This window comes from Capra hircus, chromosome 3, assembly GCF_001704415.2.
Source record: "Capra hircus breed San Clemente chromosome 3, ASM170441v1, whole genome shotgun sequence".
In the NCBI taxonomy this organism is placed as follows: domain Eukaryota; kingdom Metazoa; phylum Chordata; class Mammalia; order Artiodactyla; family Bovidae; genus Capra; species Capra hircus.
In genome coordinates this window covers 34422333-34447695 of record NC_030810.1, presented here as the reverse complement: position 1 = coordinate 34447695, position 25363 = coordinate 34422333, and the positions used below count along the sequence as shown (strand labels likewise).

General features: G+C 41.2%; 1 protein-coding gene across 4 annotated transcripts in view; it reads right to left on the bottom strand.

Moving 5' to 3' along the window:
- FGGY (FGGY carbohydrate kinase domain containing) overlaps nt 1-25363 on the bottom strand; it is a 502898-nt gene that overhangs the window by 138648 nt on the left and 338887 nt on the right. For 3 of the 4 annotated variants that reach the window (XM_013962793.2, XM_013962794.2, XM_005678344.2), the window contains exons 9-10: nt 24800-24907; nt 1537-1598 (exon numbers count right to left, since the gene is read on the bottom strand). In XM_013962793.2, coding sequence (XP_013818247.2) covers nt 1537-1598; nt 24800-24907 — 170 coding nt within the window. The remainder of the gene's footprint in view (nt 1-1536; nt 1599-24799; nt 24908-25363) is intronic. The other variant, XM_018044764.1, reaches the window with a different exon arrangement.

Here is a 25363-nt window from a genome sequence, read left to right as displayed (position 1 = left end):
TCTCACTCACTAATTTTATGTATTTACTTGAAATACAGTTGATTTACAATGTTGTGTTAGTTTCAGGCATACAGCACAGTGATTCAGTTACACATATACACATATTCCTTTCCACTATGGCTTATTACAGGATATTGAATGCAGTTCCTCGTGCTATGAGTAGGACCTTGTTTATATGTATATAGTAGTTTGTATCTATTAACCAAACTCCTGATTGAATCCTTCCCCAACTTTCCTTTTTGGCAACCATGGGTGCTAGGTGTACACATTGCTACGAAGGTGTCATTACTTCTAAGCCATCTCAGCAGAGATCGCTAGAGAACAAATAAATATGTCACACCCACTCACACATGAATATATGTATCTATATTTATTTCTACTGAGATCCAGCAATATATACACTAAAAAGCCACAAGTTGATACTGATACTTCTGATTTCCATCCATTACTATACTGTTCATTCTAACCTTCTTTTCTTGTCATGGGAAATCTGGCTCTCATCATCTGCAAAAAAAAAATCTATTTTTTCTGCTCAACTATAGTATATACATAAAGGATTTTCAGAATAGCTGACTGATACTATAAAAAACCAAACTCATTAATAACAGTATATTATTTATGTAGTTATTTCTATATTTAGCCATACAGCATATCCTCAAAATATTCTTTCTCGGAGTTACTTAGGTTAGTTTTTTTTTCCTTCTCAAATCTCTGTTAGTATGATCATGTTATTATTAATACAATAGGTTCCTTTTTTTTTTTTTACTATTTGCATTTCACCCCCATCACACACATCTATCCAAGTAGCCATCCATCCGTCCCCCTATTATTTATTTTCAAAGGAGCATGAAGTGTCATCATGATTCTAAGAGTCAGAGTCGTATCAGAAGGCACACCAGAGGTGTGCTCTTCCCTCCTACCACCCTGTTTCCATTTCCCCACTACTTCCATCGCATTCCTACCCACACGCCCCTATAGTTACTAACTTCATTCATTTCTGATTTAACTTTGCTATACTTCTTTTGCATAAATGACTAGATACACATATATTTTCTTTTATCACCTTGTTTCTACATAAAAAAGAGTATACTGCAAAACTCCTTTATACTCTGCTTTCTTCCCTTAACAATATATTCTAGAAACCACTCCTATCAGTTACTATCCTATTTCATAGATAAAAAGACAGGCTTAGAGAAATCGAATAACTTACCCAAGGTCACACAGTTAATAAGCAGAAAAACTGTATTTGAATCCAAGAAGTTCTGACTCCAAAATCCGTGCACCCTCTTCTACATTAGAGCATCTCAACCATGGTCACTAGAATATTCTATGGGGATCTCTAGATTATTTGTGAGTTTTTGTAGGCTGTTTTGAAAATGAATACATGCTCTGAATCATCCAGATGATTGTCTTATAACCAAGAACTGCCAGGCATTTTCATTGCTCACAGAATCTGAAAATCGTGCAGCCGCCTAAAGTCAGTGCCATCAGTGCAGATGGGCGTGGAAAGTTGTAGGGAACAGAGAGGGCTGTTACCTGGCTGTGGCCTTGGCTTGTAGTTCAGGGAAGGCAGCATGGCCCTGTACCATGTGGTCTATCTGAAAAACAAGAGAGAGGGGTCAGTTTTATAGCTTCTCTAGCTTATGTTTAAGCCAGAAGAAGATATATTAAAATGTCTGTTTCTTTCAATTCCTTGTCTACAGAGGAGCCAAGAATGCTAAAAAGCTAACTCAGCAAGAGTGTCTCAGCTCTTCCAGAAATCTAGCTTTGTTTAACTAACTGCTGGCTTCTTGGATTTATAAAACAAAGAGTTTAAAGAGAAGAACAGTAGGAAATGAAACTCCCACGGCTGAACTGATGGCAGCAGGTAGTGTCAGATCTAGGAGTGAGGTTTGACAGAGGTGTGAGAAGGAGGTATAACTCAAGTAACTCAGGGTAAGTGTTTGGGATTGGGGAGGGGGACCTGGGTATTAAAACACTGACCTCTGGGTTACATTATCTCCCTCTCCTCCTGTTACCCCATGCTATCACTCCAGGGCAATGCCAGACCTTGAATTATTCTCTGCATCTTACTAATGGAAAAGCTGAGTGAAAGAGACTGTGAGGAGGGAGTCCGAATTTTAAAAAGCACCAAAGAGTTGCCCCAGAGCTGTCAGGAGAACCTCTCCTGACTGAGAAGTTATCCTGTGGGAAAGTGGGGCAGAGCTTTCCAAGGACAGAAATGTCTGAGCTCTGTGGACAATGGTCTCCTCATTTGAAATTCCATGCCTAGGATTTATTCCTTAATCCACTTGGTGGCTCTAAACAAAATCATATGTGCTAAGTATCAGGAAGGGATGTGTTTCCCCATGCTGTGACTTTGCTTGCTAAAACACACCCAACACCCGGCTTGAGTTCCTGAACCTAATCTGTGTATTTTCTCAGTGTTTACATGAGTCTCCAAAACAACCATTCTGACCTATTTATTTTCATTCAAACTATGAACAGACCAGTTACTGTGGCCTCATGGAGATAGCCTCTGTGAGTATGCCTCCGGAGAGTCAGGACTGTGTAAAGAGAAAGCAGCTTTATTCTGGAGTTGCCCAGGCTGGGTCTGGGGTTCTGGCTCTGATAGGAACTAGCTGTGTGACTTGGTGCAAGGTATTTTACTGCTCTGAGCCTCAGTAAGCTCCTCTCCCCCTTTCCCCATCCTAGGATCCTTTTAAAACAGGGTTTCTAGGACACAGAGTGTGCTTACCATAATGCCAACAACAGTATAAATGATATCACCTAAAATTTATTGACTCATTTACTATATACCAATACTAAGCTAAGCATTTTACATACATTATCTCATTTATCCTTACAACACTTCTGTGAAGAAGATACTGTTATTCACCATGGAGGTGAAAAAATTAGAAGAGATTAAGTAACTTGACTAGGGTCATAGGGAATAAGTGGCAGATTTAGGTTTCAAATCTGCTGCTGCTGCTGCCAAGTTGCTTCAGTCGTGTCCGACTGTGCGACCCCATAGATGGCAGTCCACCAGTCTCCGCCGTCCCTGGGATTCTCCAGGCAAGAACACTGGAATGGGTTGCCATTGCCTTCTCCAATGCATGAAAGTGAAAAGTGAAGTCGCTCAGTTGTGTCCGACTCTTCGTGACCCCATGGACTGCAGCCCACCAGGCTCCTCCGCCCATGGGACTCTCCAGGCAAGAGTACCGGAGTGGGGTGCCATCGGCTTCTCCGAGGTTTCAAACCTAGGTCTCTATTCAGTCTCCGGTCTTCAGCACTATGTCACATTGTCTCCTGAACTTCTAGGTATAAGGTGTTAAATTTCATTTGTGTAGAGCTGCAAAAATGTTTTAAAATAACACCAAAGCAATTGGTCATTTCAATGGAAAGAAAGTCATTCAGGTTTTGAATGTTTACTTCCTGAAGGTTCAATTTTCGGTTACTGTAATGAGGCATAATCTGAGTCTTAAAGAGTTTGCATCTAGTAGGAACACTCAATGGCACCCCCACTCCAGTACTCTTGCCTGGAAAATTCCGAGGATGGAGGAGTCTGGTAGACTGCAGTCCATGGGGTCTCGAAGAGTCAGACACGACTGAGCGACTTCACTTTCACTTTTCACTTTCATGCATTGGAGAAGGAGATGACGGCCCACTCCAGTGTTCTTGCCTGGAGAATCCCCGGGACAGGGGAGCCTGGTGGGCTGCCGTCTACACGGTTACACAGAGTCGGACATGACTGAAGCGACTTAGCAGCAGCAGCAGGAACATCACAATGAATCCACTGGCATCAGTAATGGATAATTAAAGCCATTACTTGATTTGATGCTAATTTCTATGGGAAGTGCTTTAGGAGGTCAGAGAAAGGGGATTTAGATGAGCTTCTCAGAGGAAGCACAGAACTTAGCATGTGAACCACGTGCATGAATGCAGTTATTTGGTATTTGCCAAGTGCCTACCTCACCAGGTACTATGACTAGGTTCTGGGATAGAGTAGAAAAAAGAAACACGTATAATGCATAGTAACAAAAGGCAAGAAGTAAAGAACAAGCAGTTTGGAGGAATAAAGGGTTGCAGGCAAGGGATGCCAGAAAGTAGGCTGTGATGAGCAGAGACATGAAGATGGAAAGAAAATCTGGTACAGACAGCAGGAGACTGGCCTAGCCTGGAGACTGGCAATTGTGGATGCTCAGTAAGTATCCAGTGAGTAAAGGTGGGGCGTGTGAGCCATAATGGACCACATGCTCACAGAATACCATGTGCTTCTTGGGAACACTTACCACCCTTCATGTTTGTATCTGTTTGTGTGGGGCACACATGGTCAGAGAGTAACTGTATACTAAATTAGAGACTAAATGAAGTGGTAAAAATATGGGGACATGAGGAGGGTGTGGACTGCCAGTGGTTCTTAAAAGTCAGATAAGTGACTATAGTTTTACTGAATTATAGGCTGTAGGAAATCATTTTGATTCGTGAAGCAAAATAATGACAAGTTAAGGACAATTAACCTAGCAGGGTAGGCACAACAGGGTAGGAAACACAGACAGGATTCAGAGGCTGACGTTGGGAATACAAGGCATGACTATCCCCTGCCTTTGCTCTATTGTAGCATTTATCAAGTTAATCAAGTTCTTCTCAATTATTAGTTTATATGTCTATCTCTTACCTTACCCTCTGAGCACTTTTAATCAAAAGCCTTGTAATTTCCCATTCTTCAGTGCCTACAATAATGCCTGGCATCTCGAATGGATGAATGAGATACATTTTGAAGGAAATAAAACAAACTCGAAACGAAGTGAAGTTGCTTAGTCATGTTGCTTTGCAACCCCATGGACTGTAGCCTATCAGGCTCCTCTGTCCATGGGATTTTCTAGGCAAGAGTATTAGAGTGGGTTGTCATTTCCTTCTTCAGGTGATCTTCCCGACCCACGGATCGAACTCAGGTCTCCCACATTGCAGGCAGACATTTTGCTGTCTGAGCCACCAAACTTAGTGACTGAATCGTTACAGAATATAGGAAAATCAGAGTGAAAAGATGCTTTGGACTTTTGGGTCTAAGTAAAGGAAATGTGGTCATTGTAATCACATCTTTTTATTTTCTATATTTATGATGCTTTGGGATCTGGGGCCCTGGTAACCCTGGAGAGACGTTCCTTCCACCGTTAGCCAATTCCCAGGGATAGTGAAGGACTCACTGGCCTGTGTGCATTCTTTCATATGCAAAGTAACTGATCCAGAACCCACCTCCTCAGCAGCCCCTCTATGGGCCACTATGTTCCTGCTGTAATCACCCCAGAGTCAGGAACCAGACAACTCGGGACAACCCTAGCACTTCCTGTATGGCCCTGCATGGTGTGGGCAGCCCTGTCTTTCTGAGAACAGGGAATAACAAGTTCTCCTTTTAATGGTAATTGTCTCCTGATCTGTGGGCTTCCGGGGCTTTCCAGGTGGTACTAGTGGAAAAGAACCCACCTGCAGGAGACATAAGAGATTCAGGTTCGATCCCTGGGATGGGAAGATCTCCTGGAGGAGGGCATGGCAACCCACTCCAGGATTCTTGCATGGAGAATCCCATGAGCAGAGGAAACTGGCCAGCTACTACATAGTTGCAAAGACCAACTGAAGCGATTGAGCATGCGCATGCACGCAGTGCGGGCTTCATCATACCTCAATAATAATAAAATCTATATTTTAAAACAGCAGCTGAAACATGGGCCTTGGGAAAAGGCCCAACTCATGGTCTATACTTATATCCTCTGCTATCTAAGTTACTTGACCTCATAGAGCCTCTTCTCTTGGACCTCTAGAATGTGGATAGTAAAATTAGCTTTGTAGGGAAGGTTGTGGTGAGTGATATAGAGATGGTTTTCAGATCATAACACCTATTAGTAAAAAGAAGGAGGTACCACCCAAACCGTAAAAATGGCTGGAAGAACAGGATTTAAAAGGTCACCTGCGGTTCGTTTTTCCACAGCATCTGATGGTAAAGGTCCACCCTGATTAATAAACAAGGAGCCACTTTGCCAGATAACTGAGCACTCATTTCCAAAGTCTGGAGTGCTTGTTCCAAGGGTTGATCTTTTGACATATGTTCTATTCTCTAGCATTTAGCACAGTATAGAAGATCACAGAGCCCCATTAGTGGTTATTTGTTTCCCAATGAAATAACCAGTTTTACCACAATAACTATATTTGCCAAGTGGTTGCCATAGAGATATATAGACAGAACTACCCTAACTCTATGAGTCTTTTCTTGTTTCTTCCATCTTCTCAGATTTCAGCTCTGAGAGCTGGCAGCTGTAGGAGTAGGCAGAAAAGAATACGAACTATTTGGAGAGGTAGGAAGCTTACACTGGCTGGGTCACTGGAGTCACATCTCCAGGATGGCTTTCAGGTCAGGATCAAGAGGAAAAAGGCCATCTTACAATACACAAGTAGAATATTTGTTTCTTTTTTGCATTTCCTTATGAAGGTGGAATATAGGAAAAATAGAAATGCAATACAATAGAAAACAGAGATCATACTTGTGTAGTATGAGGTGGCATCTGGCCCACAGATGTACTTTATTTGGGATATATAATGTTTTTAAAAATGAGCCAATGTTTTAAAATTGAGATGTCGCTTTCAGTCCAGATTTTGGGTTCTCTTGAAGAAGTGGTGAATATAAAACACTGGGTCACCCAGATTCCCCATGGTAAGAGTCAGCTGGAGCTGAGTGGGGACTGATCCTCTCAGACAGGCCTGCACCCTCCACTTTGTGAGAGGCGCCACCACTCAATTTAACATCATGATGGCACTAATGCTTTACTCGGAATAGAGATTTATTTCTCTATGCCCATCTCTCAGTCAAAGGAGGGAAAATGGAATTCAGCCCAAGAGTACTGTAAGCTGAAAAGAGAAACTGCTCTGGAGAAGTAAAAAATATCTCTTTGCCTGGTCTGTTTGTTCATTTATGCTGTCTGTCTGACTTTAAGCATTGGAGTTTTTGACGGCAGAGTGAGCACAGTCAAGGACTCTTGAGATCTGAGCTCTGCTCTGGCTCAGGGCATGACCTTCGACAAGACCATTTCTAATTTTCTCTCTAAAACATTTAGTAAGTTAATATGACAAGTAGGCAAGAGCTTGTAAAATTACAGAGAACTGCACCATTTGAGATATCAAAACTGTTGGCAAAGAGTTTATGGGCAAGCAAAACACAAATTTAAAATGTAAGAATTTTAGGTTCCATAATTGTTTTTGTTAAGTCAAAGCTGTCTTATTGCATGATGGGCTTTTCTCTATTAAAAACAGCTTTATGTATTAATCTTGAGACTGTCTTTTTCCTTCTTTACAGATATGAATCAATTAGGCTCAGGTTCATCACTTGGGACAACTGTCTTTTTTCCATTTGTATTTACCTGTAATGTCACTTTTTCATCTAAGCTATTTCAACCCTTTTGAAAAAGATTATTTATTTCTTTATTTACTTATTTAGTTTTGACTGTGCTAGGTCTTCATTGCTGTGTGGAACTTTGTCTATCTGTGGAGAGCAGAGGCTACTCAGTTGCAGTGGGAGGGCTCTTCAATATGGAGCCTTTTCTTATTGTGAAGAGTGGGCTTTAGGGCTTGTGGGCTTCAGTAGTTGGGGCTGCTGGGCTCTAGGGCCCAGGGTCAATCAATAGCTGTGGCACACAGGCTTAGTTGCTCTGTGGCCTGTGAGATCTTCCCAGATCAGGGATGTCTGATTTGGGACCCATGTTTTCTAAATTCACAAATGGACTCTTTACCACTGAGTTATCCAGAAAGTCCACTATTTCAACTCTTTATTTAACTAATATTAGCTCAAAGCAAAAATATTTTGCCTGATTTTTCCCAGCTTTGAAATTCTCATGAAAATCTAATGAAAGAAGAAAGCCCACTTAAAAAAAATTTTTTTTGATTGTGAGTTTCAACACTGAACAGTTCCTGGGAACAACAAACATTCCTGAAAGAAAATATAAATGGGCATCCTAATATTTGAATATAGTCTAGCCTGGACATGGAACAACAGACTGGTTCTAAATAGGAAAAGGAGTATGTCAAGGCTGTATATTGTCACCCTGCTTATTTAACTTATATGCAGAGTACATCATGAGACACGCTGGGCTGGAGGAAGCACAAGCTGGAATCAAGATTGCCGGGAGAAACATCAATAACCTCAGATATGCAGATGACACCACCCTTATGGCAGAAAGTGAAGTAGAACTAAAGAGCCTCTTGATGAAAGTGAAAGAGGAGAGTGAAAAATGTTGAGCTTTAAGCTCAACATTCAGAAAACTAAGATCATGGCATCAGGTCCCATCACTTCATGGCAAACAGATGGGGAAACAATTTTTCTGGGCTCCAAAATCACTGCAGATGGTGACTTTGGCCATGAAATTAAAAGACGCTTGCTCCTTGGAAGAAAAGTTATGACCAACCTAGACAGCATATTGAAAAGCAGAGACATTACTTTGCCAACAAAGGCCCGTCTAGTCAAGGCTATGGTTTTTCCAGTGGTCATGTATGGATGTGAGAGTTAGACTATAAAGAAAGCTGAGTGCTGAAGAATTGATGCTTTTGAACTGTGGTGTTGGAGAAGAGTCTTGAGAGTCCCTTCGACTGCAAGGAGATCCAACCAATCCATCCTAAAGGAGATCAGTCCTGGGTGTTCATTAGAAGGACTGGGGTTGAAGCTGAAACTCCAATACTTTGGCCACCTGATGTGAAGAGCTGACTCGTTTGAAAAGACCCTGATGCTGGGAAAGATTGAGGGCAGGAGGAGAAGGGGATGAGAGAGGATGAGATGGTTGGATGGCATCACCGACACAATGGACATGGGTTTGGGTGGACTCCGGGTGTTGGTGATGGACAGGGAGGTCTGGCGTGCTGCGGTTCATGGGGTTGCAAAGAGTCAGACACAACTGAGTGACTGAACTGAACTGAACTGATAAGAAGGTTTTTTATAGATGCAATGAATATTAGGGTTTCCCTTGTGACTCATGGTAAAGAGTCTGCCTGCAATGCAAGAAACTCGAGTTTGATCCTGGGGTCAGGACGATCCTCTGGAGAAGGAAATGGCAACCCACTCCAGGATTCTTGCCTGGAAAATCTCATGGACAGAGGACCCTGATGGGCTACACCCCATGGGGTCACAAAGAGTTGGGCATGACTGAGTGACTAACACACACACCCACACACATCCAAACACACACACACCCACTCTGTTTTGGTCACAGTCAGTAAGCACAGGGGATTCTTTCTGTTCACATGCAGATTTTCTTTTTCACATGGAGATTATATTCTATTGCGATATAGAGTCAACAAATATATATAATAATTAAAGATTGTGATTAGTTCTTTGAAGGAAATAGATAAATCACTGTAATAAAAACACTGGTTTGGGGAGTTCCCTGGTGGTTCAGGGTTAGGACTTGGCGCTTCCACTGCTGTGGCCACAGGTTCAATTCCTGTTTGGGGAACTAAGATCCTGCAAGCTGTGCAGACAGGTCAAAAATTAAAGAGAGAGAGAGAGAAAAAAAAGGAACACTGATTTCAGATAGAGGATTCAGTAAAGATAGAGAGATCTGAAGGTGAAATTTGAGCAAAGTTATGGACAAAAAATAAGAACCAATAATTCCCAGTAGAGAGAATGACAAATACAAAGATTCTATTGCAGGAAAGAGCTTCATGTGTCCTAGGAACTGATAGGCGTCCAGAAGAGCAAAGAAGCAGAAAAGTTGTATGAAATGAAGATAAAGAGGTAGGAAGTGGGGCGGATCAAGCAGGCCATCTCAAAGGCTTTAGATTTTACTCTAAGTACAATCAGAGGACATAGAAGGCTTTTTTTTTTTTTTTTAACTGAAGTATAACTGATTTACAGTATTGTGTTAGTGTCAGGTATATAGCAAAGTGATTGTTATTTTTTCTAATTATATCCCACCATAGGTTATTATATATACAGGACTTCCCTGTAGCTTAGATGGTAAAGAATCTGCCTGCAGTGTAGGAGACCTGGATTTGATTCCTGAGTTGGGAAGATCCTCTGGAGAAGAGAATGGCAACCCACTTCAGTATTGTTGTCTGGAGAATCCCATGGACAGAGGAGCCCGGCGAGCTACAGTCTGTGGTCTAAGCATCAGACAGGACTGAGCAACTAACATTATTACTATCAATTTATTATATGACATTGGATACAGTATCCTGTACTGTACAGTGTATCTTTGCTGCTTATCTATTTTATATAGTAGTTTTTATCTGTTAATCCCATATTGCTAATTTATCCTCTCCCTACCTTGCTAGCAATAAATTTGTCTTCTATATCTGCAAGTCTGTTTCTATTTTGTATATAGATTCATCTGTGTTATTTTTTTAGATTCTACAAAGAAGTGACATGATATAGTATTTGTTTTTCTCTTCTGACTTACTTCACTTAGTATAATATTTTCTAGGTTCTTCCATATTGCTGCAAATGGTGGTATTTCATTATATTTATAGCTGAGTAATATTCCATTGTAAATACATACCACATCTTCTTAATCCAATCATCCATTGATGGGCATTTGGGTGGTTCCCGACAGTAAAGCATCTGCCTACAATGGGGGAGACCCGAGTTCAGTCCCTGGCTTGGGAAGAGCCCCTGGAGAAGGAAATGGCAACCCACTACAATATTCCTGCTTGGAAAATCCCATGGATGGAGGAGCCTGGTAGGCTACAGTCCATGGGGTCGCAAAGAGTCGGACACGACTGAGCGACTTCACTTTTGCTTTCACTTTCATGTCTTAGCTATTATAAGTAGTGGTGTTATGAGCACTGGGGTCCATGTATCTTTCCAACTTAGAATTTTATTTTCCTTTTCACATGGTAGCTCTATCTTTAGCTTTTTAAGAAACTTCCATACTGTTTCCCATAGTGGCTGCACCAAGTTACACTCTCACCAACATTGTAGGAGACTTCCCTTTTCTCCATACCCCTTCTATCATTTATTATTTGTAGATTTTTTTATGATAGCCATTCTGACCACAATGAAATTAGACCACTCCCCCACACCATAAACAAAAATAAACTTGAAATGGTGAAAAAACCTAAATGTAAGACATGACACCATAGAAATTCTCGAAGAGAACATAGATATTCTTTGAAATAAATTGTAGCAATATATTTTCTTAGATCAGTCTCTCAAGGCACAATAAATTAAAGCAAAACTAAATAATAGGACCCAATCAAACTGAAAAGCTTCTGCACAGCAAAGGAAACCATCAACAAAATGAAGAGACAACTTATAGAATGGGAAAAAATATTTGCAAATGATGAGACCAACAAGGAAGTGTATCTAAATTATACAAACAGCCCATACAACCCAATATAAATAAACAACTCAATCAAAAAAATGGGCAGAAGACCTAAATAGGCATTTTTCCAAAGAAGACCATACAGATGATATGCAGATGCCCACAGAAGGGTTTTAATCAGGAAAGAGATGTAATCTTGTTTGCTTTAAAAGAAATCATTTAGGAGTTCTACTTCTTAAGTTGACTAGATAGCTCATATTATGCAAACAATTATAAATAACAATATAACAATTATAAATGCTTATCAATTACATTAAATGATTCTCTGAAGATATTAGAAAGTTACCAAACCAGGTAGAAACTGAAGAGGAATAGACACATGGGAGGAAAAAACAGCATTATACGTGTTTCTTGATTTTATAGATTTTTGCCAGAGAGCAGACCTCAATCAGTGCCATTTAGGACAGCTAATAATCAGATAGAAATACACAGTCCTCCTAGCTAAGAAATGAGAGGTTAGAGCTCAAGGCAACCATAACAACTAGAAAGTAAGAGATAAGGGAGATATCAGAAAGGAGACAGACATTAAAAGGGAGTTCAACACTATGACTATAAATGTTACCTTGGTCTCTGGATGGTCTCTGGATGATCTATGAATTACATAATATGCAGCCTAGCTAAGGCTTAAAGAACTCAACAAAGATTTCAGTAGGTGCCCATTATAGGAGAGAAAAAACTTGGAGTTTGCATTCAGCCATTAAAGTACTTGCTTAAAAAAAAAGTACTCTTCAGAGAAACAAGTATAAGCCACTGTCACTATATTACATCAATTAAAAAATTCAAGATATGAGTCAAAATTACTAGACACATGAAGAAACAGGAAAATGTAATCCCTACTTAAGAGAAAGGCCATTTAATGGACAATAGCCCTGAGATAACACAGATGTTAAAATTAAAAGGCAAGAATTTTAAAGCCAGGAGTTTAACAATGCTCAAGGATATAAAAGGATAACATTCTCATAACTAATAAACAGATAGGAAATGGCAAAGACATGGAAACAATTATAACAAAAAGTAGAAATTCTAATATTGATAAATATAATACCTGAAATAAATATTTAGTGGATGGGCCTGATAGCTGATTGGAAATTGCAGACAGAAGAGACAATGAACTTGATAAAAACCCAATAGAGAGTGTCTAATTGAGAGAGAAGAAGAGAAAGACAGACAGAAAAACTGGGGGGAGGGAAAAACCACAGAATCCCTCAGGTGGGGCTATGAGACAATAGCCAAAGGTCTTCAATATGTATAATGGAGTCACAGTATGAAGAATAAGAGCAGATAGGTAGAAAAGATATGTAAATATGTAAATGCTAAAGATTTCTCAAACTTGGTTCAGTTCAGTCACTCAGTCGTGTCTGACTCTTTGTGACCCCATGAACTGCAGCATGCCAGGCCTCCCTGTCCATCACCAACTCCCGGAGTTCACTCAAACTCAGGTCCGTCGAGTTGGTGATGCCATCCAGCCATCTCATTCTCTGTCGTCCCCTTCTCCTCCTGCCACCAATCCCTCCCAGCATCAGAGTCTTTTCCAATGAGTCAACTCTTCGCATGAGGTGGCCAAAGTACTGGAGTTTTCAGCTTTAGCATCATTCCTTCCAAAGAAATCCCAGGACTGATCTCCTTTAGAATGAACTGGTTGGATCTCCTTGGAGTCCAAGGGACTCTCAAGAGTCTTCTCCAACACCACAGTTCAAAAGCATCAATTCTTCAGTGCTCATCTTTCTTCACTGGAGAAGGCAATGGCAACCCACTCCAGTGCTCTTGACTGGCAAATCCCATGGACAGAGGAGCCTGGTAGGCTGCAGTCCCTGGGGTCACTAGGAGTCGGACACAACTGACTGACTTCACTTTCACTTTTTACTTTCATGCATTGGAGAAGGAAATGGCAACCCAATCCAGTGTTCTTGCCTAGAGAATCCCAGGGACGGGAGAGCCTGGTGGGCTGCTGTCTATGGGGTTGCACAGAGTCAGATACGACTGAAGCAACTTAGCAGCAGGAGCAGCAGCATCTTTCTTCACAGTCCAACTCTCACATCCATACATGACCACTGGGAAAAACCATAGCCTTGACTAGACAGACCTTTGCTGGCAAAGTAATGTCTCTGCTTTTGAATACGTTGTCTACGTTGGTCATAACTTCTTCTAAGGAGTAAGCGTCTTTTAATTTCATGGCTGCAGTCACCATCTGCAGTGATTTTGGAGCCCAAAAAATAAAGTCTGACACTGTTTCCACTGTTTCCCCATCTGTTTCCCATGAAGTGATGGGACCAGATGCCATGATCTTCGTTTTCTGAATGTTGAGCTTTAAGCCAACTTTTTCGCTCTCCTCTTTCACTTTCATCAAGAGGCTTTTTAGTTCCTCTTCACTTTCTGCCATAAGGGTGGTGTCATCTGCATATCTGAGGTTATTGATGTTTCTCTCAGCAATCTTGATTCCAGCTTGTGCTTCTTCCAGCCCATGGTAAAAGACAGCAATTTACACATTCAAGAAGTATAGCAAATCTTGGAGAAGGATAAATTCCTCAAACCCCACATATGTGCACACCATCATAAAAACTAAGATCAGGAGGGAAATCTTAAAAGTAGCTAGAGAAAAAGGATATACTGTATGAAGGGGAAGAACAAAATACATGATGGTTGACTTCTCATAAGAAACAATGGTGCCAGAATGCACTATATTGACATATTTAACTGGTGAAAGGGAGAAAAAAGAAGAAAACTACGAAGGTATTTTTGTTGTTGTTTCAGCAGTAGACCTGTAAGAACCAAGGGAATGCTAAAGAGAGTTCTTCAGAGTGAAGGGAAATACTGATAGAAGCTAAATTTTTTCATAAAGAAATTTTTAAAAAATGATGGAAATTGTAACTATGTAGGTAAACACAAAAGATTATGTTTTGTTTCTCAGAATTTCTTTGAAATACATCTGACTGTTATGGACTAAATGGTATCCTTTAAAAATTCAGATGTTGAAGTCCAACCCCCAATAAGACTGTGTTTAGAGATGGAGACATTATGGAGGTAATTAAAGTTAAATAAGGTCATAAGGGTGGGGCTCTAATCTAATAGTATTGTTGTCCTTATAAGAAGAGGGAGGGACACCAGAGCTTGCTCTCTATGTCATACACCTAGCAAAGGCCATGTGAGGGATACAGTGAAAATACAGCCATGTGCAGGCCAGTAAAAGAGTTCTCACCAGAAACCAAACTTGCCAGCATAAAGAGCACCTTGATACAGAAGTGTAAGAAAGTAAATGTCTACTGTTTAAGCCACTGCATCTGTGCATTTTGTTATGGCATTCCAAGCAGACTGGGTTAACATGAACAGTACAACAACTACAGTTCTGTTGAGTATACAGCTTTGTAGATACCACACAACTACAACATAAAGAGCTGGGGCAACTAGTAAATGGAACTATAGAGCTGAATGCTTTTTGAATTTTACATGAAGTTATACAGTATGCAGTCTAAGCAGACTGAAAAGTTTAGAATGTTTACTATAATTCCTAAAAAAGGCGTTTAAAAAGAATGGAAAAATGCCTACAAACCAGTAGAAAAATGAAACCTTCAAAACTGGAAAATATTCAGTCTAATAAAGGACAAAAATGAGAGATGGAGAGAGCAAAAAACAAGTGACCACAGAAAGCAGAGTAAAATAGAAGGCTAAATCTGAGTATATCCATCTTTACATTAAATGCTGATAGCTTAAACACACCAAGAAAAACCAGAGGTTATAAAACAAGACAGGAAAGCAAGACCTAATTACATGCTGTGTACAAACGATGTGCCTTACATGGTCCAGAACTCAGACAATGGTGGTTTGGCCGGTGGTGCTGGGAGTGAAGGTAAAGAAAACCAGCCAGATTGGTGATATACATTTTGGAGGTAGAAACAAGAAGGTTTTCTGATGAATTGGCCGTGGGCAGAGAGGGAAAAGAGAGAGGTAAGTACAAATCCTAATTTTCTGGCTTTAATAAGGATATAAACAGTGGTGTACTTTACCAAGATGAAGACAAACAATGGAGGATCATAGTGAGTTTATCAGTTACTATAGTCAGAAAACGGACTAATCCTTGACTTCTTCTGCCCTCTACGTCCTTGATACTTAATCCACTGTCTCCATTATTAGAAAAATTATCCTTCAAAACCCCTCTCCTTTCTCTTTCTTCACACTTCACTTTCAATCCAGCAGGAAATACTTTTGCTTCTACCTTCAAAACACATCCCAAATCTGGGCGCTTTTCACTAAGCCCACGGCCATCATTCTCACCTCTCATTTGGCCTACTCCAAGAGCTTCTTTCTGGTCTTCCTGCTTCTACTTCCCCTACTCCCATCCACAGTTTATTCCCAACATAGCAGGCGGCAGCCAGAATGATACTTTTAAGACCTAAGTCATAGCACATCTCTCTTGTGTTCATCATTCTTCAATGACTTCCCATTTTACAAAGTAAAAGCCAAAATCCTTACAGTGGCCAAAATATAGCCTCCATTACATCTCTGACTGTATTCTCTACAATTCTCTTTCTGGTTCACTCTGCCCCATTCCTGCGGGCTTCTTGCTATTCCTATATTATTCCAGGTAAGCAACCCCCTCAGGATCTTTGCACTGGTTTTCCCTTGGCCTGATACGTTCTTCTCCCAGGTTTCCAAATGGCTAATTGAAAGTGAAAGTTGCTCAGTTGTGTCTGACTCTTTGCGACCCCATGGACTACACAGTCCATGGAATTCTCTAGGCCAGAATACTGGAGTGAGTAGCCTTTCCCTTCTCCAGGGTATCTTCCCAACCCAGGGATTGAACCCACCAAATAGCTAACTCCCTTCCAAACCATATTTGTTAGATGTCACTTCAATGAGGCTTATCCTGACCACCTATTTAAAACTGCAAAGTCAACTCACAAGTTGACTTCCTCTATGTTTTACAACTTATATCATAAAATAAAACTTACTTATCATTTTATTGTATATTATCTGTCTCCTGTTGTTAGAATGTAAGCTTGACAAGGGGACAGATTTTCAGAGGAGGGGCAGAAGGGGTTGTTTTACTTACTGCCTTTTTCTTACTCATAACAGTGCCTTGAAAACAGTAGGCACTCAATAAATACTGACTGTATAAATAAACATCACTCAAGTTTAGACTTTACAGATAACAAGAGAGACAGAGTCATCTCTATGCTTTAGAAAGATTGTTTTAGCTGCAATCTTTAGAGAGGGTAATGTGACTAAATGTGTCCCCCTACCCCCACCCCCCAATTCATACTTGCAATCTTAACCACAATGTCATGGTATTGGGAGGTGAGACCTCTGGGAGGTGGTTAGGTCATGAGGGTAGAGGCCTAATGAATGGGATTAGTGCCTTTATAAAGATCTGAAGAAACCAGAGTTCTCCTTTTCTACCAGGTGAAGATGCAAGGAAAAGACAGCCTTCTGCAACCCAGAAGAGGGCCCTCACCAGACCCCAACCATGCTGCTACCTTGATCTTGGGCTTCCAGTGTCCAGAACTATGAGAAATAAATTTCTGTTGTTTATAAGCCACTTGGTCCGTGGAACATTTTTTTAATAGCAGCCCAAACTAATACACAAGGGTTAAAGGGGGAAAGATTAGAACTGAGAAGGTAATTAGGAAGCTGAGCAGGATCCAGAGGGATGTACAAAAAAAACGTGAAGGCCTGGGCAGGAGGAGGGAACAGAGAAGCATCTGTTTATGCAGAGCTGGTCTTTGTATCCATGAAGTCGTTCTAATTAGCTAATGCGAGATGCTTGGCATGAAACACACCTACCTCTATATACCTAGATCCTGCCAACACTGATTCATACACGTTTCTCTTTCATGACCTCACGAAGTCTACTAACTGTATGTGTTTTAATACACTTGAAAAGAAAAGTCACATTAGCCGATAAAATAATTGCTTCTCAAGGAAGTACACAAGAGAACTGTAAGAAAAATTCAGAAAGGCAGCTCTGCAAAAGCCAAGTCCACTTCTGGAAAGATCTGGGGCTTCCAGTAGCTGACTTAGGTTTGAATCAAGGCTGTCCCCACCTACAGCTGTTAGACCTTGTTCAAGTTACCTCACTGTTCTGAGCCTATTTTGTCACTAGTAAAAATTATAAAACTGATAACACAGACATGCTGTGAAGATCAGATAAAATCCTGAATTTTCACGAGGGCCTGAATGTGCTTAGCATAGAACAGATTCTTCCAGTTGGCTGTAGGGGTAGTGCAATTTACTTTTATGGGCTACAATAAATTATAATTACCAGTTCTGTATCCAACTTTCCCATTAGATGATAAGCTACTAGAGGACAGGAATCATGTGACCATGTCCTTGCCTGGGCCAGAGTAATCTCTCAGGAAATCTCTGTAACAAGAAGGAAACAGTGACTGAATGAAGTCACAGGTAGTGACATCACTATCTCTGTAAGCTTATCTCTGTAAGCTGTGTACACTCTAAGCTCTTCATGTTGCTGTTGTTCAGTGGCTAAGTCCTGTCTGACTCTTTGTGACCCCATGGACTGCAGTGTACCAGGCTCCTCTGTCCTCCACTATGTCTTGCAGTTTATTCAAATTCATGTCCATTGAGTCAATGATGCTACTTAACCACCTCATCCTCCGCTGCTCCTCCTTTTGCCTTCACTATTTCCCCGCATCAGGGTCTTTGCCCATTGTGTCAGCTCTTCACATCAGGTAGCCAAAGTAGTGGAGCTTCAGCTTCAGCATAAATCCTTCTGTTAGGTAGTTAGAATAGGAAAAGGGAGTTCAGAAGGGCAGTGGCTAAAAGACAAGGAAGGGAGAAGCCCGTGAAAATAGAACAAAGGAAGGTCTGAGGATGGGAGTGAGGACCTCAGGCAGAACAGACAGCACTCCTGGCTGGCCCAGTTTACAAAGGGCAGGCCCAGGCGGAGGAGAAAAAACAGATAAAAGAGGAGCCAAAGGGCCGGAGGTCTTTCTCTTCTCTTCACGTCTTTTGGGTCGGCATGCCCTCACGCCTCGAGGATGTATTCTCCTTTATTTTCTAAATAAAGCTGAGTTGTAACACAGAGCTCGTCCATCTGACCGCTGTAACACTGGTCTGTCCGAGGGCTGTAATGCTGGTCCGCTGCTTCAAATTTTTGTTGGGACGAGACAGAACTGAGGAAATTACACACTCCCCTAACATTTCCAGTGAATATTCATGGTTGATTTCCTTTAGGATTGACTGATTTGATCTCCATGCCGTCCAAGGGACTCTCAAGAATCTTCTCCAGCACCACCATTTAAAGCATCAGTTCTTTGGCACTGAGCCTTCTTTATGGCTCAGCTCTCACTTCTGTGCATGACGACTGGAAAACCATCAGTTCAGTTCAGTCCAGTTCAGCCGCTCAGTCGTGTCCGACTCTGCAACTCCATGAATTACAGCACGCCAGGCCTCCCTGTCCATCACCAACTTCCGGAGTTCACTCAGACTCACATTCATCGAGTCAGTGATGCCATCCAGCCATCTCATCCTCTGTCGTCCCCTTCTCCTACTACCCACAATCTCTCCCAGCATCAGAGTCTTTTCCAATGAGTCAACTCTTCGCATGAGGTGGCCAAAGTACTGGAGCTTCAGCTTTAGCATCATTCCTTCCAAAGAAATCCCAGGGTTGATTCCTTCAGAATGGACTGGTTGGATCTCCTTGCAGTCCAAGGGACTCGCAAGAGTCTTCTCCAACACCACAGTTCAAAAGCTTCAATGCTTCGGCGCTCAGCCTTCTTCACAGTCTAACTCTCACATCCATACATGACCACAGGAAAAACCATAGCCTTGACTAGGCGGACCTTAGTGGGCAAAGTAATGTCTCTACTTTGGAATATACTATCTAGGTTGGTCATAACTTTTCTTCCAAGGAGTAAACGTCTTTTTTTTTTTTTTTTTTTTTAGGAGTAAACGTCTTTTAATTTCATGGCTGCAATCACCATCTGCAGTGATTTTGGAGCCCAAAAAGATAAAGTCTGACACTGATACTGTTTCCACTGTTTCCCCATCTATTTCCCATGAAGTGATGGGACCAGATGCCATGATCTTCGTTTTCTGAATGTTGAACTTTAAGCCAACTTTTTCATTCTCCTCTCTCACTTTAATCAAGAGGCTTTTTAGTTCCTCTTCACTTTCTGCCATAAGGGTGGTGTCATCTGCATATCTGAGGTTATTGATATTTCTCCCAGCAATCTTGATCCCAGCTTGTGCTTCCTCCAGCCCAGCATTTCTCATGATGTACTCTGCATAGAAGGTAAATAAGCAGGGTGACAATATACAGCCTTGACGTACTCCTTTTCCTATTTGGAACCAGTCTGTTGTTCCATGTCCAGTTCTAACTGTTGCTTCCTGACCTGCATACAGATTTCTCAGGAGGCAGGTTAGGTGGTCTGGTATTCCCATCTCTTTCAGAATTTTCCACAGTTTATTGTTATCCACATAGTCAAAGGCTTTGGCATAGTCAATAAAGCAGAAAGAGATGTTTTTCTGGAACTCTCTTCCATGATCCAGTGGATGTTGGCAATTTGATCTCTGGTTCCTCTGCCTTTTCTAAAACCAGCTTGAACATCAGGGAGTTCACGGTTCAGGTATTCTGAAGCCTGGCTTGGAGAATTTTGAGCATTACTTTACTAGCATGTGAGATGAGTGCAATTGTGCAGTAGTTTGAGCATTCTTTGGCATTGCCTTTCTTTGGAATTGGAATGAAAACTGACCTTTTCCAGTCCTGTGGCCACTGCTGAGTTTTCCAAATTTGCTGGCATATTGAGTGCAGCACTTTCACAGCATCATCTTTCAGGATTTGAAACAGTTCAACTGGAATTCCATCACCTCCACTAGCTTTGTTCGTAGTGATGCTTAACCATAGCTTTGACCATATGAATCTTTGTTGGCAAAGTGATATCTCTGCTTTTTAATACGCTATCTAGGTTTGCTCTAGCTTTCCTTCCAAGGGGCAAGGTTTTTTTAATCTTATGGTTTCAGTCACCATCCACGGTGATTTCAGAACCCAGGAAAACCAAATCTGTCACTGCTTCCACTTTTTCCCCTTCTATTTGCCATGAAGTGACGGGACCAGATGCCAAGATCTTAGCTTTTTTAATGCTGAATTACAGGTCAGCCTTTTCACTCTCCTCTTTCACCCTCACCAAAAAGCTCTTGATGATGTTCCTCTTCACTTTCTGCCATTAGAGTGGTATCATCTGCATATCTGAGGTTGTTGATATTTCTCTGGGCAATCTTGATTCCAGCTTGTGATTCCCCCAGCCCAACATTTTGCATGATGTACTCTGTACACACCCAGTTACGGAGGACTGGCTGAGCCCCTGAGGCAAGCCCCAGGCTGAAGGGCATTGGTGATAAAGGAGGAAGCAGATAAGCACTCACAATGCACAAATCCTAAACTCCAAGAGCAAGCAGCAGCTCACATAACCCTGTGGCTCAAGTTTATAAAGTTAAATTCTGACTTCAATCAATTGAATGTTAACTCCCATCAAGCCCTAGTGTCCCAGAAAGCCAGTGCACCACAGGGGCAGCTTAGGAATCTGTCCTAGTCTCTTTTACCCAGTACCTGCCCCAATAAAAATGACTTCAAGTAAGATAGAGAAGACAGCTTGGAGAGAAGGATGGCTGAGGTCCAGTTGGAAATAAGCTTCAGCATCTGGACGCAGTGACTGCATGGGCTGGTATTCTGTGGAAAAAATCTGGGCAAAAAACGATGGTTTTGCACAGCTATTCTGGAAAGAGTATCGACAAGCACGAGACAGTCTTTGATGGGTGTTTGGTGAGCTGAAATAAATCATCCATGGGAACGGGGTATGTGCCCTTCTAAGAGGAAATAAATATCGGCTGCACAAGTTTGAAATGAGTGGAAAACAAGCCCAAGTCTCAGGCAGATGAAACTGCAAGGACTCCAGAGCCAGAAAAGATCCTATCCTATTTTTTTTTCTTCATCCTGAAGTTAACCAGATGGAGACTTTTTTTTTAAGTACCAATCTATTCATATACTTGGAATGAAAGATTTTTCTTTGTGATGGAAGATCTGTATTTAATTGCAAAAATAAGACAAAATATCTTTTTTTTTCCAAATCTAGAGTTCAGATAAATTTTATTTCTTTTTTCCCCCTCTCTCCTTTACTTCCCTTTTCTTCTTCTGTCTCTTCTCTTCCACTTTAGATGATATATTTATGACTGCATGTTTGTAATGCATTTTGGACAGTGTAATAATAGAGCAGACTCTTATAGACAAAGTATATGAGAGGAGGTGTACCTATGAAACACAGAACAAAAGAGATGTAACTTCCTCTTACAGTGTTCTGTACAATGACAATATGCTGAAAAACCAGTGATAAGAATTCACAAAACATGAACCAGAATAAGTACACAGAAAGGAAAGATAAGCGGCAAAGGAATCAGTAAAAAGGCCATTGACAGGGCATCAGGAAACTCTCTAGGCTGTGCTTGAGACCCTGAGTTTCAGTTCCTCATCTGTTAAATATGGATAACTGTACCTAACCTGTAGGGGTTCCAAGAGGATTAAATAAAATAGTACATGAAAGGCTCTTGGAATAGAGACTAAATAAGTCTTCAAAATAAATATTAGGCATTATGATTATTATGACTATCACTCAAGGATTAACAAGATTATTTATATATGAATCTTTCCCATGGGAAAATACACTCAATAAGGTACAATTATTGTTGCTATTATTATTATCATCATCATTGCTATTCTTTTTATATCTCTGTTTTCTAGTTTGCTTTGGCCTCTTTGAACTGATGCTTTATTGGATAGTCTGTTTCTTTCTTGATTCAGATTTTGCTCCATTTTGCTAGCTTCTGGACCTCCTCAGATTTCGCTTTCTGTAACACATGGGTCAATCATGCTCCATCCTGAGGTCCAAGGAAACTATATACATAGAATTATCCAAAGAAGAACTCTACATGCAGCTTTATTGATGGTGCAAAATCAACTAACTAGATAAAGGCCAACAGTTCCCATGATTCTTTTCAAAAACCATAGTGGACTCTTATGAAGATTTTGTTAATGGTCAGAAAAGAGTCACTCTTTAATATTTAATTTCAGGCTCAGGAAGTAGGCATAACCAATTCTTGTCCACCAAAAGATGTCATAATGTTTGGGCAAAGATGGCTTATATCCATAGCAACGGAACAAACTCTAAGCCAAATACTAGGAAAAGCATTTCTTAACTGACACAGATGTTCAACTGTCATACTAAATCTCTGAAAACCTGTTGATGGACAGCTTCATGGACAATGCATCCTGCAAAAAGAGTTAGTTGAATGAATCACTATTTTTGTTATAAAAGACTCTAGGTTGTGTCTGCTATGAATTCTGAGTCTTCCAAGGTAATTATACCATAATATGGGCTTGTAAAGGTGTTTGTTTCAGTAATGGGTTTTCTTTGTGTCGCAGAAAGGAAGCAGATATTTAAGTTAAAAAGTTGTGTAAATACATGACACTACGTTTAAATAGGAGATCGTCAAGTTCCAATCCCACTGCACCTTTGGCACAGAGTGATGTCTTCTTCTCAACTTTTCTATTGAGAACAATCAAATGTTATTTAATTTATACTTCCCTACCAGACAATGAGCTCCTTAAACCTGGGACTGTTAGGGGACTAATTCATATATCTTTATAGCCCGGCACAAGAGTGGAGGCACACAACTGGCTCTTTGAATCTAGCCATTCACCTATGCCTCCATCAACTTTGACAGAGAACGCAAGGCATCTAAGAATGAAATACAAACACATTGAGAAATGGAAATTAACGGTCCTTTGTACCCACATTCAGCTTAGGAGCAGACCACTTGTGATTTGGCTGAACATTCAGAAAAGCTGGAGAGGAGCAGACCATAAACAGACGATTTCAATACAACATAGTAAATGTGAGGTTGGGTAGCCGAGGCTGGGTCTCATTTTCTCTTGCTTTTCCACAGTTAATCCCTCAAAGGTCTGCTGATCTCTCGACCTCAATTCTCATTCATTATTGCCACTGTCCCCATTCAAGCTCTCATGGCTTTTCGTCAGTGGGTCAATCTATTGAAGCTAGTCTCTTTTCGTTGGGCTATGTACACCTAGGCCTTCTTCCTGATGGCTACTAGCCAGTTTTATAACAGAGATCCGACAACATCCATCACTCTTCCAATCTTTTACCTGCTCCTCTTGGTCTACTACCTAAAGTCCAACTCCTTAGAATGTTTTGCAGGGACTTCTTCTGTGGGGTCCCTGACCAGCTCTTCCAATTTTACTGCAAGCCATTTTTCTAAGAACAGCTTATGCCACAACTGAAAGTTTGCAATTATCCTCAAATAGGCCTCGTTATTTTTTCACTCAGATAACTGTGTCTATGCCAGTTCTCCTACCTAGAAAATATCCCTGCCTTTCTTTGTCTGGTTGGTCCCTATTTATTATCAAAGCTCAGCACAAATACTGTCTCCACTGCTAAGAATTTCTTAATCTAGCTTTGTTCCAGCTCTGTGTCTTATACTTCAGGTATAGTATACATCTCATTTTTATTGATCTTCTGTCTTCCTTATGAGATGACCCCATGAATTCAACACATTTTCTCTAAGCACCTTTTATGAGCGAGGCACTGGGCTGGATACAAAAAGTACAATATGGCCCATACTTTTAAAGAGCTCCTGCATGTAAGTCACTTCAGTCATATCTGACTCTTTGCAACTCGATGGACTGTAGCCACTAGGCTCCTCTGTCCATGGGATTTTCCAGGCAATGATACTGGAGTGGGTTGCCATGCCCCTTCTCCAGGGGATCTTCCTGACCCAGGGATTGCATGGGGCCAGATACAAAGAGATGTATGATATGGTCCATGCCTTTAAAGAGCTCCTAGATTTCTGGAAAAGACAGATTATCTCAGAATTTGCTAAGAACTGAAGTTATGTCTTAAAGATCAAGTAAAACTAGCAAGTGACAAAGAACTTTCCAAGCAGAGCTTATACCAAGACACAGAGGAGTCGAATAACATGAGCCATGGGGAAGCTGTGAGTAGGGCAATCCAGCCGTAGTGACAAGTACACATGCCAGACTGGAAGGGATAGGCCACAAGGGGAATGATGTGCCCAGAAAACTACCTGAACTATGCCCCAGGGCTATGAGGAACCAGTGAAGGATGCTGGCCAGAGATGAACACAGTCCTTCTCACACAGTAGAATATCACTCTTGTTGCCATGAGAAAAATGGGTTTTTATGTGAAAAGAAAGCTAGGTGAGAAGATCGGTTAGTCATCAATGCCTGGACCAACATTTATTCCTTTGGCAAACACAGGCTGCATATGCTCCATATGTGAGGTTGTATGCTAAGGAAAAGTTGATTCTGATTTAAGAGTCTGCAAATCTTTCAGATACTGGGTATAAAGAATATGACAAAATGGACTAGTCAAGGGTGGAGAAACATTAAAGACCATAGGAAGAAAGTGTCAACTTACCAGTTTTCCAGTAACGCTCTGACCACCTTCATTCAGCCAGAACCCAGGGACCATGGCTGAGAAATAAGGGCCCCAGACACCTGGTACAAAGATTGGGTTTTTGCTGATCTGGAAAGAAAGGGGCAAAGTATGTGAAAATATTGACCCTCAAGGCTAGAAGCAGTCTTATCTTCCTCCCATGTGAGGTCCCTCTGACCATGGAATTCAGCTTCTCGCTAAATACCTTTGATGGTGGGGAAGTCACTCCTGCCAAAGGATGGGCCTGGCTTCTTCTTTAAGAACCTTTCTGATAAACTCATCCAGGTGTCAAGGTAGCCAAAGAGATCATTTTGGAAAGAAACTGATGTGACAGTCTTTGGCTGGCTCCCTCTCTGTAGTGAACTGACTGCAGTCGTGGTCCCCATTTTCTAGCCCTCTCTGCATCCACCTGCTCTGTGATGTGACTTCGTAGCCCGTCATTGAGAGGTGGGATCCCCATCCTTTGAGTCTGGATCAACTTTGTCACTTGATCCGGCCAACAGAATGGAGCAGAAGTGACACTGTGCACCAGCTTTCAGGCCAAAA